We start from the raw sequence: 16,002 nt of genomic DNA, 5'->3' as shown, positions 1-16,002 counted from the left end.
TGTATCAGATCAGTTCTCGGCATCCACCAATATGCAAGTTAAGAAAGAAATGGTATCAGAATCAGAGATCTGATTCTGTCCCTAAACTGTTTTTTTAGGCAGTGAAAAACAAATACCACCCATGTCTAACAAATAACTGCACTAGGAGCATGTCATTTTATTTCAGTCAGATTTTGAAAATCCTCCAGCAACAACACAGGGATTCAGTATATTCTTTCCTCGTTCACATATGCACTTGCATGTTTGCACAAAGTGCTTGATTAAGGAGCAACATAGCTTGGTACACAGCCACAGTGAGGCACTTCATATTGCAGATTCAAAAAGCAGACGTACAACACTCAGACACTTGAGACCTAACACAGACATATATGTATATTTAAAAAGAACAGTTCACTGTCCGTTTGATGTTGTATACTTTCCAGCTTGTCTGGTTGCCATCAGTACCAGTGCATATGTTAAATAACATTCTTCAACGGAGCATTTATTAGGGATGAAGAAATGTAAGCTATCGCATGCAAAGATAGTCAAAGACATGAGGCATAGGGTGGAGAGACTCAACTTGCATATGTGATTATGTCATTTGGTTTTGTTACAGCATAGTACGGCAGAATACACACTGTCAAAACTACTGTATAAACAAGGAAAACCATTGTATCATTCTGAGCCCACGTTTTAACATGTTGATAGTCCTCAAAGGTCTCGCCCATGCTACTGAGTGTCACTGTTTCTCTAAAGTGATTTGAAGGACATCTGGTGCTTAAATGTTATAATTAATCGGTTATTTTGAAGCTACAAATGCCACAAGTAAAAGACAGATTGACAGGCTGCTAATTCAAATAAGCAAGAGCTTTAGCAGAGTAGCAAAAAAACTGACATGGGTGAATGATTTCATCGAGTATCACTCTGAGATATTTATCCAGGATGCATGAGTCTTTCGCATTAGATGCAGCTAAAATCGAGCAGTCCTCAAAATCTCATTTGACATGGATATTTCTCCCAAATAACATTATGCAAACACTTCAAGTCTTTGTCTTCCCTCCAACATTTTTAAGGCGAGTCTTTGGGAGCCATGACAACACTCTGTAGGACATCCAATGGAAACACGGAGAACTCTGTGCTTACTCAGTGAACCACAAACCCAGAATGTAATTTTAAGGCTGCATGAAATCAGACCTCAGCTCATGATGTGTGGTTTACACAGGAAGAGACGGGAAATTATTTTGAACTTTCTGGACTGGTTACAGTAAATTTTCAAACTGATACAATTTTTTCCAAATTTATGTTACAGTAAGGTCAAACTCCTGGCATTTCAGCATAGTCGCTCTTACATTTGATAGCCACTAAACTCCAGGAAACAAAGCGAAAATAGCATTGTCAGGAAAATATCATGAAGAGAAACATACCAATATATAATTGTGGGTAGTTGGTAAGGTTTTCTTTAAAAGAAATACAGTTTTAATAATAGGGAGACCCATTGCTTAAGAATAAAAAGTGTGTCCTCACTAACTAACTAACCATCCACGACTTGAGGAAGTGCAAAAAACTAAAAAAAAAAAAAAAAAAACTTAGGTGGCATTTAAATATTTGTAATAAATCACCAAAAAAGGGAAAAAATGGCATCAATCAATCAAGTGTATTATTAAGAATTTGAATAAATCAGTATGTTATTACTAAAAAGTTAGTTTGGTTAGGCAAGTGGTGAATATTTGCAAAAGCTGAAAACTTGTGCTGAATTAAAAAGAAGGGAAAGGCAACATTGAGTTTTAAATGCACAGCAGGATTAATACAGTTAGTGCATAAAAAGGCACCTTTTGAATACCACTTTCTTTGAACACTATTTCAGTCTATTTAAAAGGCAGTCACGTAGTTGAGTAGTGCATCAAGTTAAAATGTCCAAAATACTGGTCTTATGATTCCAGATCTAGGCCAATGGTGATTCATAACAGAAAATGTTTTATGGAGGTACAACACAAAACTGCAAAAAGAACTGATTCTTTTATCCCTCAGTTACATTGTACACAGAATGAAATAAATATAGGGTGTTTCTAGGTTCCTGATTTGGGCTACAAAAAAAGTCTTGTTGAGAATTTGACACTTCCATGTGGTTCATAATAGTGGCTAAAAAACATTCATGACAAATCAATACTAAAATGGCAAAGATGTAAACTCAGGAATTCAACCATGAAAAGATAGTTTTGGCAAATCAAAGCATGATTCATGAATTGTCTCAAATGCTGAAAAAATGAGCTGAGTAGGCATGGCATGTCTCTTCAGAAGAAAAAAAAACAGTCCCTTTATCATCTGTTGGCTTCAATTCCTTATGACAGCTCTCCCAATGCTAGTGATGACAGCGCACACAATGCAGCAAAAACTGATAAAACGGCATATATTATGATGAAGATGATAAAATGTCTTCTTATAGTACATACAATACTTTTGGATCAACCAATAACACACTGAACAAGTGCAAAAGTCACAGTCATTTGAGCTGTCTGACTCACATGATTCTGAGCTGTTGTGATCTGTAATGTGTTTGCCTACTAAAAAAAAAAAAAAATAGTTCCTCAATCCACAAGTCAGACTGCCGTCTCTCTGCTGGCTTTTAGATTCGGAGCAGACATTTGCCTGCGCATTCGTGGAGGTGCCTGAAAGTTGATTGGATGGTTAGGGTGGTCAGTGTGATGGTACTGCTGGTAGCCATTGAATCTGCCATCTGTAAACATCATGCTATCGTAGTGGCAAGGCTGTTGCTGATAGTGCGGCTGGGGATATGGCGGCTGGTTCTGGTGGTGGCGGGGCTGGTAGAAAGCTTGCGTGTGCCTCCTGCTGCTTTCAGACTGCTGCAGTGACTCCATGGAGCCAGAAGGCCGCTGGCGGTGATTAAAAGAGTTGCTGCGGCCTCGTTCATGGGGCTGTTGGTTCTGGTTGTTCCTATAGTTATGTCTGTGACCCTGGCTTAAGCCTTGCTCCAAGTCTTTGCTCCTGTGCTGGACTGATGGGTTTGGCAAAGGGGGGGTGACTTGGATCAGAGAAGCAGCTATCTTTTCTCTCGACTGCAGTCCTTCTCCAGCTTGGTTTTCTCCATCTTCTTCTGCTACAGCTTCTTTGGGCACCTTAAGCTCAATGACCTGCTGATCTGTAATTATGATATGAGTCCCGGGACTCCATGAGTTGCGATGTTTAGGATTACTTTTGAAGGGGAAGCGCAGCTTGCGGTCCTCTGGGGGTATAAAGCGATGTGGTCCAGTTTGCCGGCGGAGCTGCTTGGAAATTTCTTGTTGCTGAAGATTCTTGAGGCGTAACTGCTCTTGACGCATCCAGCGCATGTGCCCTCGCTTTAGGGTTGAGTCGTCTCCTGTACTCTGGCCTGTTTGTGAATCTGCATCCTCTCCGTCAGGCTTTTCCGGCAAAGGGGGCTTTCCCTCTAGAGGGGTTGGAGTTGCGGCAGCGCTGGCCGCACTAGTAGAGGATCCTACTTGAGGCTTTTCTTGGCTCTCTGGGGTGATGAGCGGAAGGACCTTTTCCATTTTGACCATCTTGTTCCTGAGAGCACGGATCTCCTCATCCTTCATATTATTTTGTTTCTTCACCTCCTGCAAGATGTCCTCAAGTTTATCAATGTGCACCTTTAGATCGTCCATAACAGCCGGTGCTGGGCGAGTCCCATTGGTAATGACATCCTCTATGCGCTCATCACCAACCCCTACAGTGTCCCAGACATCCCGAGCCACCGCCCTCCACGAGTCCCGCTCGTTGGGGTCCTTCTTGCTGTAGCTAGCACAAAGTTCCTTCATCTTCACAATGGCAAGTGCCTCAATTTCTTGCCGTGTGTGGCGGAAGTCATTGAGCGCTACTTCGTAACAAATTTCTTTGACTGCTTGGATCTTCAGGTCAGAGATGGTCACCCACTTGGAGTCCTTGGTGATGCGGCGCCGCTGAGGGATCTGGTACATTTTAACTGGCTCCCTTCTCTTTCCACTGCTGGGTAATCCACACTTTTTCACTATGGTTTGCAGCTTGCTGGGGGGCAACTTTTCCCTCAAGGAAGTGATCAGCCTCCAGCTCTCTTCACAAGACCTCTTATCTGAGTCATCCCCACTATCAGAGTCTCCATCCTTGAGAAAACAACACAGGAAACAAACCAAAGGGTTCCCAAAAAAAAGGAGAAATTAAAATGGGAAATCAAAGAGAGGATGAAATGATGTCTTTAAAAAAAAAAAGAATGAATAAAGGTATGAATATGCAACATGGGAACCTCAACGATGAGTGAAGTTGAAGTTAAATCTGTATATAATACATCAGCGTAGACAGATTTTTGCAGTTCATAATTTTGAGATTTTGGATATTTACCAGAGATAACTATTTCTCTGTTATAATGTTGTCTAAATATTAAGCATACATCATTACTGTACAAGATGTATGGCAACATGCAGAATCCATCCATACAGAGTTATGTTCAAAATAAAGAAACGCAAATGAAAATCCAATAAATAGTGGCTTTCATTGACTTTCTTGCTTGTTAGTTTGATATTCCTATTTTTTCTCTAGCAAAATGTTGACATGGATATGAAAAATGTATATTCTTTAAAATACCTGTTGCAAAAACTAGGCTGATAAAATCTTGGGGATATCCGCTCTAACAGTATTGTTCCCAATGTTGCATATTGATATTAAAAGTAAAGATAAAGCATGTCTATCATGATTAGAAAAGAAATATCAATAGAGAATAGTTGCTGATTGGAGCACTTCTGTATCGTTTGTCATATTCCTCTTCTTAATTGAAAATTTAATGATTTCAAAGATGGATCCCAAACATGCTACAGTGGCATGCATGTAGGTGGGATTTTGGAGCTGTCTCCCTTAGTCCAGAAGGTTTGAGTGGCTTTAGTATTAGCAGTGAGTTAGAAGAAGAGTGTTCTTGCAGTTGATCAGAAAGCCAGTAGAGAGAGAAGAGGCAGGAGTAAGGGTAAGTGTTAATCCACTACAAGAAAGATGTTAGTTGGAAAAAATGCAGTTTCTCATTTTTTGTAGACAAAGTACATTACAGATCACAACCATTTGGTACAGATAATTCAGGATCTTGTGTATGATACTGTGACTATGGCTAGAATTGGACATGTTATGTCACTGGCAGTCTGAACCCTTATGCCTGTAGCTCTGCACATAAAACCACCAGAGTATGGAAGAGGTCTGTGATTCATTGATTCAGCTGTAAGCAGTGATAACTCTGTTGTTGAGCCGAGCCCTCAGTGTGCTACACAGATGCCAGGTAAGGCTAGCAAAAAGAGGTAGCCAAAGAAGTCAATGAGAAACCACATTGTCACTATCTGTCAAAAAACTACAGCAGGAATTTTTGTTATCACAATGCATTGTACATGTCAGCAACTGCATTGAAGAGATGAAACTCAGGACAAAACAGAGCAAGAAAACTAGTGTAGAAGTCTAATCCAAGCAAATCAACAGCCACTTCAAAGCCAACCAGCTCAACAGCAAACACTGCAACTTAGTCCAGAACCAGTACTGAATGAGTTAAGTAAACATGCTATTAACATGAACCATGCAAAAGCAGCGTCACTTTATAAAAAAAAACAAAAAACAAAGCCATGTCTTTCAAGGTTACTAAGTACTATTCAATTTTGCAGTTTTAAATGATTTTTTATCTTAGTATCAAATCAACTTTAGCTTTAGGTTGCTGTTTTGCAAGATTCAGATCCACTATAGAAGACATAAGAAAGGTGAAAACAGGGATTTGGAAAGGGGAAAGCTTTACAATCTAATTCTCGCTCAATCAAATTGCTACAGAAAAAAATCAGTAAACTCAAGAGGAAGGCGAGTAAAAGCTCATATCTCAAACCAGAAAATCTTCCATGCAAGAAGAACAGGCATGCGCTAAGAGTAAAAGTGTGTTTCACACACGCACATCTCAAAAGTGTCAGAGCTCAGAGTGAGAATTAGTACTAGTCAGATTTAAATGGACCGAGTGAAACTATCATCCAAAAACAAGAACTAGCTTTCCAATTGTAATTGACAATAGAATAACCATGCTTTAACTTTGAATTCCACTTAAGACATTTCACACAAAATCACACAAAACATCTCGAACCAGCTGAATCACTCAGAAAGCTGCCTCTGAGTTAAAACTAACTTGCAAACAGCATGAAATAAGTTACGGCTTAACAATATTAAACCCACTCTGTAGTTAGTAATAAGTTGTCTACAACTTCTAACATAATGATAACAAAAAAAGCAGACTGAAACCATAAAACTAAAAAAGTGGGTTTGATTTAATTTCGGCTTCTTTGTACTCACCAGTCGCTGTTGCTCCAGAAGTTGGTCCGCTTCCTCCTTCTCCTTTTTGTACAAGATTTCCATTTCAGTGAGCCTAAGTAAATAAGTCAAGTATATTATAGATTAAAATATATATGTATAAAAAAACTACTGACACTATTACAAGTTCATTTAAAAATAATCTGCAGGATGGCTTGCATACCTTTTCTCCATCTCCTGCTTCATGTCGATGCCCTGCTTCTCCAGAAGCTCTCTCTGAGCAAAGGTCCAATCCACCGGCTCCACGGGCGTCTCTGCAGTTGGTGTCTTTTCCCTTTCAGCTCGGGCCTGTTCTGGGTGGTTGAACCGGAACACATGGTTCTTTCCCATAATGATACGGTTACCTGGAAGAGGATGGGGCCGAAATAAGCGTTGACATGACAAGACATTGTACCTTCAATGCTGATAGAACTACCTGAGCCATTCAGCTCATTTTAACCGAACCCTGGTGCATTTTGTCAGGTGATCCAGTTGGTTTGGGATAGTGTGAAAGCTCATTTAAACTTTGGTGTGGACCAAACACCAAAACTCTGGTCTCACCTGAAACCAGGCTCTCTGCTTGCTTCAAAATAAACTACAGAGTTCAGCTTACTTTAGGTGAGAACATGATCTGACTCAAATATAGGGTCATCACAGAATTTATCATTATTTCTCTCTCCCATCTGGGCCCGCCTTCTCCTTCGCTAACATCTCAGTCATCTTATTCCAAGAATGAAATGCTCAACAACTCAATGTCTTGTCAGCTGCTCATATTGTTTGCCTTTTCTCAAACATTTAAATGACAGTAACACCAAAGCAGAACCAGAAAACCCAAGACTGCATTAAGTTCAGTGCTGCTCCATTGTTTCTGAGACCAGGAGTTTTCGGTAAGTTTCACTCCGATATTCTGTCAAACAGATAATCAACCAATTTGATTGTTTACAATGTTTAATACGCTAAATAAAGTACATTTAAAATGCTATCTGAATCAAATGAAAAATGCAACAATGAACCTTGAAACCCCTAAATAACACCATGTGTTCCAAACTACAGATGTGAAAGCAAGCTAAATGTAAGAGCCCTAACTTTTGTTTTTACCTTATTTTTTGGTTAAATTTAGAACATCACAAGGGGTGTTATGAACTACATTGTACAACAATGACTTATAAAGCCCCAGGAAAAACCCAATAATGAATTCAATTATCTACAGTTAATAGGAAACCAGGACCAACCATCTTGTCCTACAGATATAATACAAATATCACATTTACAGATAATTAATAACTTTATATACAAAAATGAGATGTGCACCTGAACGAAGCTGGATTGAATCCTCAACACGCTTGCCGTTGACGTAGGTTTCCGATCCCTCGCAGGGCACCAGCATGACAATAACTTCAGCAAAAACAAATCAACCAATCATAAGTGACTCATTCTTAAAAGATCATCACCGTTCATTTTTAAATGGTAAAGGATGACTACTGACATTTAGAGCATGAATGTCATAATTTATGTCATCCTCTAACAAAGTGCCTTGGTTTCTTTTGCATGTATTTAGGGACTAGAGGTATCCATTCTTAAATTATTGCAGAAAAATTATCAATCAGCTCTGCTTAATTTGAAAAAAACATATATTCATACACATTCATACAAACAGAGGCAAACACAAGCAAGCAAACTCATAATATGGTGCCTCACCATTTCCATTGGCATTCCTCTCGCTGCGGAAGATGCAGTGCTCTTCCTTGATATGAGCACCACTTAAAACTATGTCCTGTCGTCTTTCAGCATCAGCCTGACCCACCCTGAAACAATCAAAGAGGCCATTTTGAGAGAGTAAGCACTGCCCTCTTGGTGTATTGGCAGCCATTTTATCAAGGAGTCGACAAAATTTAAACAAAACCTTTAAACCATTTCTGTCAGAAAGAGGCACTTCTAAAGCACTATAGACTGTTTCGTCTGTGATTCTGTCATCTCTTATTTTCCCCCTGAGGCACAAATGTAACAAAATACTCAACAGGAATAATCCACTGAGGGGGGCAAAAGGACAAAGAGGAAGAAAGTAACTTAAGACGACAAAACTTTATGTGATCAGTGGCAGATTTTAAGCCACTTTTTCTCTGACTCTGAAAGTTCAGAACATCAAAAGAGGAAAAATGAAATACATAGTTGTTCGGAGATACTGGAATAAATTCAAAAACTTTCCACATCCTCTGCCGCATTTCAGTGTCGTCTTTCAAGTTTTGGTTACCTTGTAATTCCGTCTTTGATGTAGTAGAGCAGACACTCTGACATGAGAGGATCCTCGTTCAGGTTAACAAGGTGTGGAGTCTACAGATGAAACACAAGAGGCAGACAAGTAATCACAAAAACACTTCTAGCATTTTTCTCTAATTTCATCAGTTCTCATCAGTAACCAAAGTATACCAGTAGTAGGAATAATGACTGAATGGGCACAGTCAGTGATTCGTGATATATTGAACATGAACATGGACAGAAAGGATCACATTGTTACAGTGCTGACACCTCTAGAGTCTGATACATCACAGTACCACTACAAATAATGCTAGCAGCTACTCTGCAAAACCACCAACCTTTTTTGGGGAAAACACCCCATTAAAGTCTGTATAAAGATCACACTGCTTCTCAACGAAATGCTAACCCATGGAGCGGCAATGAGTGAAAGGAGAAAAAAATGAAAGGAAGACAATGGATGTGAAGAAGAAAAACATAAAACACATCAATAGCAGAGGAAGAGGGTCTGAACACACCTAAAGAAAGATTCATTTCAAACAGGGACATTTTCTGAAACCAGAGATGATTTAGTGACAGCTAGCACTGAACTGTGATTAAAGGATAACAAATCTCTTTCTCCGTTATAATTGTGCTTCTTTCGATAAGCATCTACTGGTCTTTATGTTGCTGTCTCTACTGGAAGATGCAGGACAGGTAAGGAGAGTGAGGGAATGTATAATTGCCTGTAATCTAATAAGCCTCATGACAGCACTAATGGGTCTAAGTAGCTAAAGGAAAACTTTAAATAATCTACTCAGAGCTGAGCATTATCTTCAAAAGATAAACCTTGATTCAAGTGGTCTGTGTAACATTTAACTTCAAAGAAGCTTCAAGGGATCCCTTGTCAAATCTTTATACATAATTTTTAAAGCTCATACACTGTATATTAATAGACTCAAACGTGGGTGAAAAATGAACTATAGATGCTTCACACAGTAGTTACACAAAATGCGGATCTGTCTAACTCATCATAGAAACAAGCACATTTATAATGTTAAATGACTACTACCGACTAAACTCATCTAGGTGCTTTGTCTGCTAACTTAATTAAACAAACCTTCTTAGTGGGCAAACAATCAAACTGCTCATCAAATGGCCCTTCATGGCTAAGCTGAGTACATGAAGGAAGCAAATAACACAGACAGAAAGACAGGCAGAAAGATAAAGTGAGCAGATGAGAAAAAACATGTGACGGTGCAGGGAGGGTTCTCATGGAAAAAGATAACATGGGAAACAGAAGTGAGGAAGTGATGGTGGAAGGGTGTGCATCACCACCCATGGAAAATTTGACACGGTCCCATGCTATCAACGTGCGTGCTTGTGTCTCATGTCTGTTCTACCTTTTTAGGAGAAAAGACCCCCAAAGTGCCTCCATCTTCACGGATTGCCACACCCATCTCTGCCAGCAAGGCCTCCCTGTAGTGACGGAAAAACATTTGTGAGGTTCAGGAATAAGAATGTTGGGAAGAAGATGAGAAGTGATTATGTGCAACATTACAGTGAGTGATTTGTGGAATCAACACAAACAGGCAGAGAATGGCACCAGTGAGACTCAATGGATAGACGGTAACATGGTCGATGTCTGAGCCACAGATGAGTGGATAAAGGGGGAGAAAGGGATCAAGTTGGAGGAGTGTTTGTGCAGCAGAGTGTGACAGCAAAGAAGGGAAGAGAAATGGACAGAATGAGCCCAGAGGATATGAGACAGATAGGTGAAGAAAGTGAGACAGACAGCACAGAGGGGTAAAAAGACACAGACAAAGCTGCAGGCGGGTGGTCAAACAGTGACAGCACGCAGACGACTTGAAGAGGTGGGGAGGCACACAAACGTATGACACACATCTCCCCCCTCGAGAGATAAAGGGGGCTAAACTGACCTCTCCATGCGGATCGCCTCTGTCTTCCGCAGTTTCTCTTCCCAGGTTTCATTGAGCTCGGCAATGATCTTTTCTGATTCCTGAACAGCAGAGGAGAAGTGTGAGGAAAACACGAACAGTGGAAATGTAGTCTTAACTATTAGCAGTGCAGTAGTGTTAAATCAGTAAAGTATTCAAGAGATCTGATTTGTTATACTTGAGTCAAACATGGGTTTTTTGGTCAAGTTCAGGTCCTTTGTTTGTTAAAAAAAAGTTTTGATTCAGGCATAAAAGCAGAGAGGGGCAGGGTAACATGCTGCTGTGTATTAGCAGTTACACCACAACATTATCCCCTCTGGTAATGTAGCTCAAAGCTCCAGTAAAAGTCCAGTACAGCGGCTACACCTGTTGTTCATCTTTTAAAAGCAGTGAGGTACGGCTCTTCTGGGTATTAATAATTCTGTGATATTTATTGCTGTAAAGGTTTAATAATCTTAGTTTGACAACATAATGAACTGTTATGTTGGGCAGCTTTTAGAAGAATTATAGAGGTAACCTTCATTATCAAAGAATGTGAATATCATGTGTCTCACCACTAAAGCTAAAAGTCAATAAGACAGGATCTATTTTGGTCCAATTTCCTCCGTATCTGCGTTGGTGTTTGACGTCATTGGATGACAGACAGACTGGGCACCATGGTTGCCATGGAAACTGCAGCTCCTCATGGTTGGTTGTTGCAATGCTATGTGCTCCCTTATCAGCAGAGTGAGAGGTCTACAGCGAGCGTGAGAGAAGTAAAGCTCAGAGGCCACATGAGGACTGGTAGGCAAAACCTCTTTTGATTAAAGGCTGTGTGTGGGCTAAAATTAAACAACAGCCACCCTGACATTAATACGTAAGCTTCTAATCTACTGAACAAATATTACACGACGTGCTGTGTGAGATTTTTCATCAGTTTACCTTCATCTCTTCACAGATATTTCAGCATTTAGGAAAAATGAACCTTCCACATTTACTAACATATAATTCTAAACACTACAGCTCTAATCTTCTGAGGTATCTTTTCAAATATTTACCTAAGTGATATTTTCTTATGCAATGTGACAATGATTGCTACATTTAGATTATATTCACATTTGTGGTAATTATGTATTTACCACTGCAGGCAGGGGAGAAAATATTTTGTTGACCGATACAGAAGAAGGGCCAGTGGAAGACATTAGACAATCATGTTGACAATCAATTGATTTATAATGATTTACATTCGTTTAAATGGTGTTTCCAATAATTGAGATATACTGTATGCAATAATATTATGGAAATTTATGTCAGCATATCTTGCATAAACATTTAGAAGCCAGTCCGTTGCCCCACACAGAACCACATGAGGTAGTTTTTAGTCCTAATGTTTAAATAGCAAAGTGAAAAAACTAAAGTTATAAGAAAATGACCTGAAGTAAGCTGGAAAAATATGACCTGAACAAACATAACTAAAAAATGAACAAAAAGCCTGTATGTATACTTCTTTTTACAGTAACACAGATTTACATATGTAATTATGATTGGTATAAATATTGTTTTCTGGACAATAGTTTGTTTGTCTGTTTTTTTTACTATTTTAATTTTTTTTAATTTGATGTCAATCCAGGTTTTAAAGGGTTAAAGATAAAAGTAACCAAGGTTGAGGGTCTTTGCAGGGTGGGCAGCCAGCCGTGGGACTCGTTTTCTCTCTTGACACAAAAAGTGTGATTTGGCTGCTGAAGTCTTTGGTCAACTTTACCTTGAGTCTTTCGATAGCCTCCTCTCCTCCAGGGGTGGACATGATGCGCTCCTGGATGCTGGTGACCGACTGGAGGCCCCCCTGGCTGCACAGTGAGCCAGAGGACGGCGAGGCTGTCAGGGAACCAATAGGCGCTGTGGAGAAATGGCCAGGGCGTTGGTTCTCTGAGGCTATCAAGTATCTATGCTTATTGTTCTGAATGTCTTTGAGGTCTGAGCCAACAGCAGGAGAGAAAGAGGGAGAGAGAAAAAGAGCAAAACACACAGAGAGAGGTGGGATAGGCCCAGGACAGGATAGGGGGGGTAAACCACATAAAATGGAGGAACCAAATAACAAATAGGAGGAGAGAGGGAAGAAAGAGACGGGGAAAGAGGGGACAAAGGGGACAAAGGGGAGGAAGACCAATGTAAGACACACGTTAAAGGGTTAAGACAAAAACCCAGCATTATGGTCAGCTAGAGAGAGAAGCAGTTTTCACTCCAGGCGGTTTAGTCTGCTTGCACCAACTCTTCAACTCTCAGAGAAAATACAGCAAATTTCAGCTTGTACTTTATTAGAGAGTTTCCAGAGGGCTGCTTTTATGTGGACCAAAATTACACAGCAGGGGAATTAACTCTGAGCACTTAATTTCTAGTTTGCACAATTCTGAGGAATAGGAGGATGTTGCTTTGCAGGCCTTTGTCTTGAATGAGAACACACTGTGTGAAAACTGCTATCAGTGTATAGACTACAGGATGGGAGGGGGATGGAGACTGGAAGACGGTCCATGGGGAGACAGCTTAGAGTCACTGACACATGCTGCCAAAGTTCAGCCTGCAGTCGAGTAGTTTGATTCACCGCGCACACACATACACGCGTGCACTCTCACATCCACCATAGTGAAGCCACAGCAGCCTTACTAAAGGTCAGGCAGCTCATGCCAAAATAACGACCTCAAGACCTCTGAGATAACACCGACTGTGCTTTCAAAGAACTAAATAAGAGACAAAAAACAAAAGCAAATGCCAAATAAAAGTAAAAATTTAAATGACTGGGGAGGTGCTAACAGCTTTCATCATGTATCAAGACAAGATTTGGGTGTCTATTTTTTCATCCCTTCCTTGAATTTCACTGGGGTCCATGGTATGGTCAACAAAAGGTAATATTCTTACTCCTATTTTCCTTGTCAAACAGAGAAACATAACCATACACCTTCTGATTTCAAGTTTCTCTCTTTTACAGAAACAAAGACTTCCATGTCACAGAAGCTGTTAGGTTCTTTTTTTTTGGTTCCCATATTGCCAGGTTAGAGCATACACACTGCCGGCTTGAGCAGCACTGTGGCACATCTAGAGAAACTAAACCTCACCACTGATTTTTCCGCATGACGCGCGCCATTTTCAACAAAAATATACAGTGACAATTGTCTCCTACATTGACCATATATCACCTTTTACCACAGTGTCAATGTCTTTACCTGTCACAGACACGAGGAAATACAGTTTTCTTTGTTTTATTCAACCTCTCGTGTTTCTGTTTAAAAATAAAAGCCCTCTGACAACGTTTCTGTCAACAGAATCATTTCAGTTGCCCACACAAGGCCTTTTACTATGAAACATTTGCAGGACCGTGTCTACAGCGAGCGTGAGAGAAGTAAAGCTCAGAGGCCACATGAGGACTGGTAGGTAAAACCTGTTTTGATTAAAGGCTGTGTGTGGGCTAAAATTAAACAACAGCCATCCTGACATTAACACGTAAGCTTCTAATCTACCGAACAAATATCACACGGTGTTGTTGATGATGCAGTAGCTTGCACCGCTTCATTGATGAGTGGAGTAATATGTGCTTTTAATTGTGGAAATACAGTAGTAATAACAGTAGGATGTGCACTGCATGCAAAACATCCTCAATACAGCCTCTCCTGAATGAAGTACAGAAAGATGAGGGTCCATATTATTGAAGGTATTTAAAATCACACCGTTAGGATTTCGCAGTATCCTGGTATACAGTAATACCATAATGCCATCCATGCCTAATCAAGACACAAGCACTGAGCTACTCAACTTAACCAGTACATATTGGGATAACAGCCTTTACCCCACACATATAATGCAAAGTAGGTGAACACCTAATTTGGGGCAAGCAGGGGGGATTATTAGGGATATCAGAGAAAACAGCAGAGGACACACTAGCAAACTAACTATTCAAAACGATAACACACTCAGTATCATAACATATAAAGTTAGTCAACTCTATACATACAGCACAGATCTGGTGTGGCTACTTAGAAATATAAAATCATGCACCTTTTCGTCTGTAGCTCGGAGCCTCAGTTTGAGAAATGAGAGCTGCCGTTCTAAAGATTTGAGCACTGTCACCTGCAGCGATGGTTAGTAAAAATGAGCAAAACATAAAAGCAGAAAAACCACTGTCAACAAAGGGAAGCTTGAAAAGGTGATTTGGTAAGAAAATTATGCGTGTCATTGGGGTGGGGAATACAGACAAGCTATTCTAAAAGTAAATTTTCTGAAAGGGATATTCCAAAAGCAACTTGTGATACAGCTGGATTTGAGCCTGCAAATAGCTGCCTCACCCCCATCATTCTGAGATATAACAGAAACACAAGCGCAAAGCATGCTGAAGTAGTGGCATGCTCAACCTTGCCACATAAGCACACCTACAGAAGCCTTGCATTTTTCAGTATTCTTCTATTAACTTTTGCTTTTTTTTTAGCATTTACATGCAAAGCTGGTAGCAAATTTAAAATGCAGGTAATGGGGGCATAAGCAATGTTAGCTACTATTAATAGGGCAGATAGTGATCGACAATTTGTGACTACCACACTTATACACACATTTGATTCCACTTCCTGGGCAATCATCCCCCATAGGATCAACTGAGGGGAAGCAGGAAAAGATGAGAAGGGTCAGAGGTCAGCTCCAGTAGAATGGGAGGAAACGGTTACAGACATTTCTTAGTGAGCTGGATGAGAACCGTAACAAGGATGAGAAGAAATGGCAATGGAGTGACTGAGTAAGTGCCATGTTATTAGGCTTAATCTAAGCAGTGATTAGCAACAAGGCAAGTTATTAATCAGTTCAGAAATTAGAAGTTATTCATGGATGCATTATGTCTCTAGTTCGCTAGGCTATGAGCCATTAATCTTGTGTACAGAAAATTAAGTGTAATATTTTAATGCAGCTTTAACACTTGGAAGCCTGAGCACATTAGCGAGGTTTCTTTCAAAAACATGGAAAAAGCACAATGAACAACTTGGTGAGAAACGTTTTACAAATTGCAAGAAATTACTAAAAACTAAAAACTAAACTTATAATTATAATTATAATAATTACATATTTTAATTTATGCTCCAAAATTATTTCTCTTTTTTTATACAAAATTTTAGATATTGTACCTTTTACTAATTCCTTGCTAAATTTTGTGTCATTTCTTCTTTTCTTTTTTCCATGTTTTAAAAGAAATCAAGCCAATTTGCTCGGGTTTCAAAGGGTTAAACTACCATTTGTGTTGCCATTCACAATAAGCCAAATATGAACATTTATATTTCCATTAAATAATTTGTAACTATACAGTACGTAGCTTTAAATATTTTAAGAATGTACTGTGCTACCGTTCATATTATACAAAATATACACTGAACATTTTACTCTATAAAGGAGGCATAATAAACCATTATTGTATGATGGCAAAAAAAATAATAATTTAAAGCTCTTACAAGTCTTTTTAGTTTTGTACTAAGCATAAGTACAGGCAAAGCGATGAAAA

The 16,002-nt window shown here is 39.5% G+C and overlaps 1 protein-coding gene across 24 annotated transcripts in view; it reads right to left on the bottom strand.

Annotated features, from left to right (window-relative positions):
* kif1b (kinesin family member 1B) overlaps nt 1-16,002 on the bottom strand; it is a 66,927-nt gene that overhangs the window by 24,869 nt on the left and 26,056 nt on the right. For 7 of the 24 annotated variants that reach the window (XM_088082248.1, XM_088082251.1, XM_088082260.1 and 4 more), the window contains 12 exons: nt 15,071-15,112; nt 14,523-14,594; nt 12,238-12,449; nt 10,479-10,558; nt 9,942-10,017; nt 9,659-9,712; nt 8,901-8,963; nt 8,558-8,637; nt 8,005-8,111; nt 7,618-7,701; nt 6,491-6,671; nt 6,310-6,382 (listed from right to left, as the gene is read on the bottom strand). In XM_088082248.1, coding sequence (XP_087938374.1) covers nt 6,310-6,382; nt 6,491-6,671; nt 7,618-7,701; nt 8,005-8,111; nt 8,558-8,637; nt 8,901-8,963; nt 9,659-9,712; nt 9,942-10,017; nt 10,479-10,558; nt 12,238-12,449; nt 14,523-14,594; nt 15,071-15,112 — 1,124 coding nt within the window. The remainder of the gene's footprint in view (nt 1-6,309; nt 6,383-6,490; nt 6,672-7,617; nt 7,702-8,004; nt 8,112-8,557; nt 8,638-8,900; nt 8,964-9,658; nt 9,713-9,941; nt 10,018-10,478; nt 10,559-12,237; nt 12,450-14,522; nt 14,595-15,070; nt 15,113-16,002) is intronic. The other 17 variants (XM_088082255.1, XM_088082263.1, XM_088082256.1 and 14 more) reach the window with 9 other exon arrangements.

Source organism: Plectropomus leopardus, chromosome 9, assembly GCF_026936395.1.
Source record: "Plectropomus leopardus strain MGB_pleo_1.0 chromosome 9, ASM2693639v1, whole genome shotgun sequence".
NCBI lineage: Eukaryota > Metazoa > Chordata > Actinopteri > Perciformes > Serranidae > Plectropomus > Plectropomus leopardus.
This window is presented reverse-complemented; position numbering and strand designations above follow the sequence as displayed.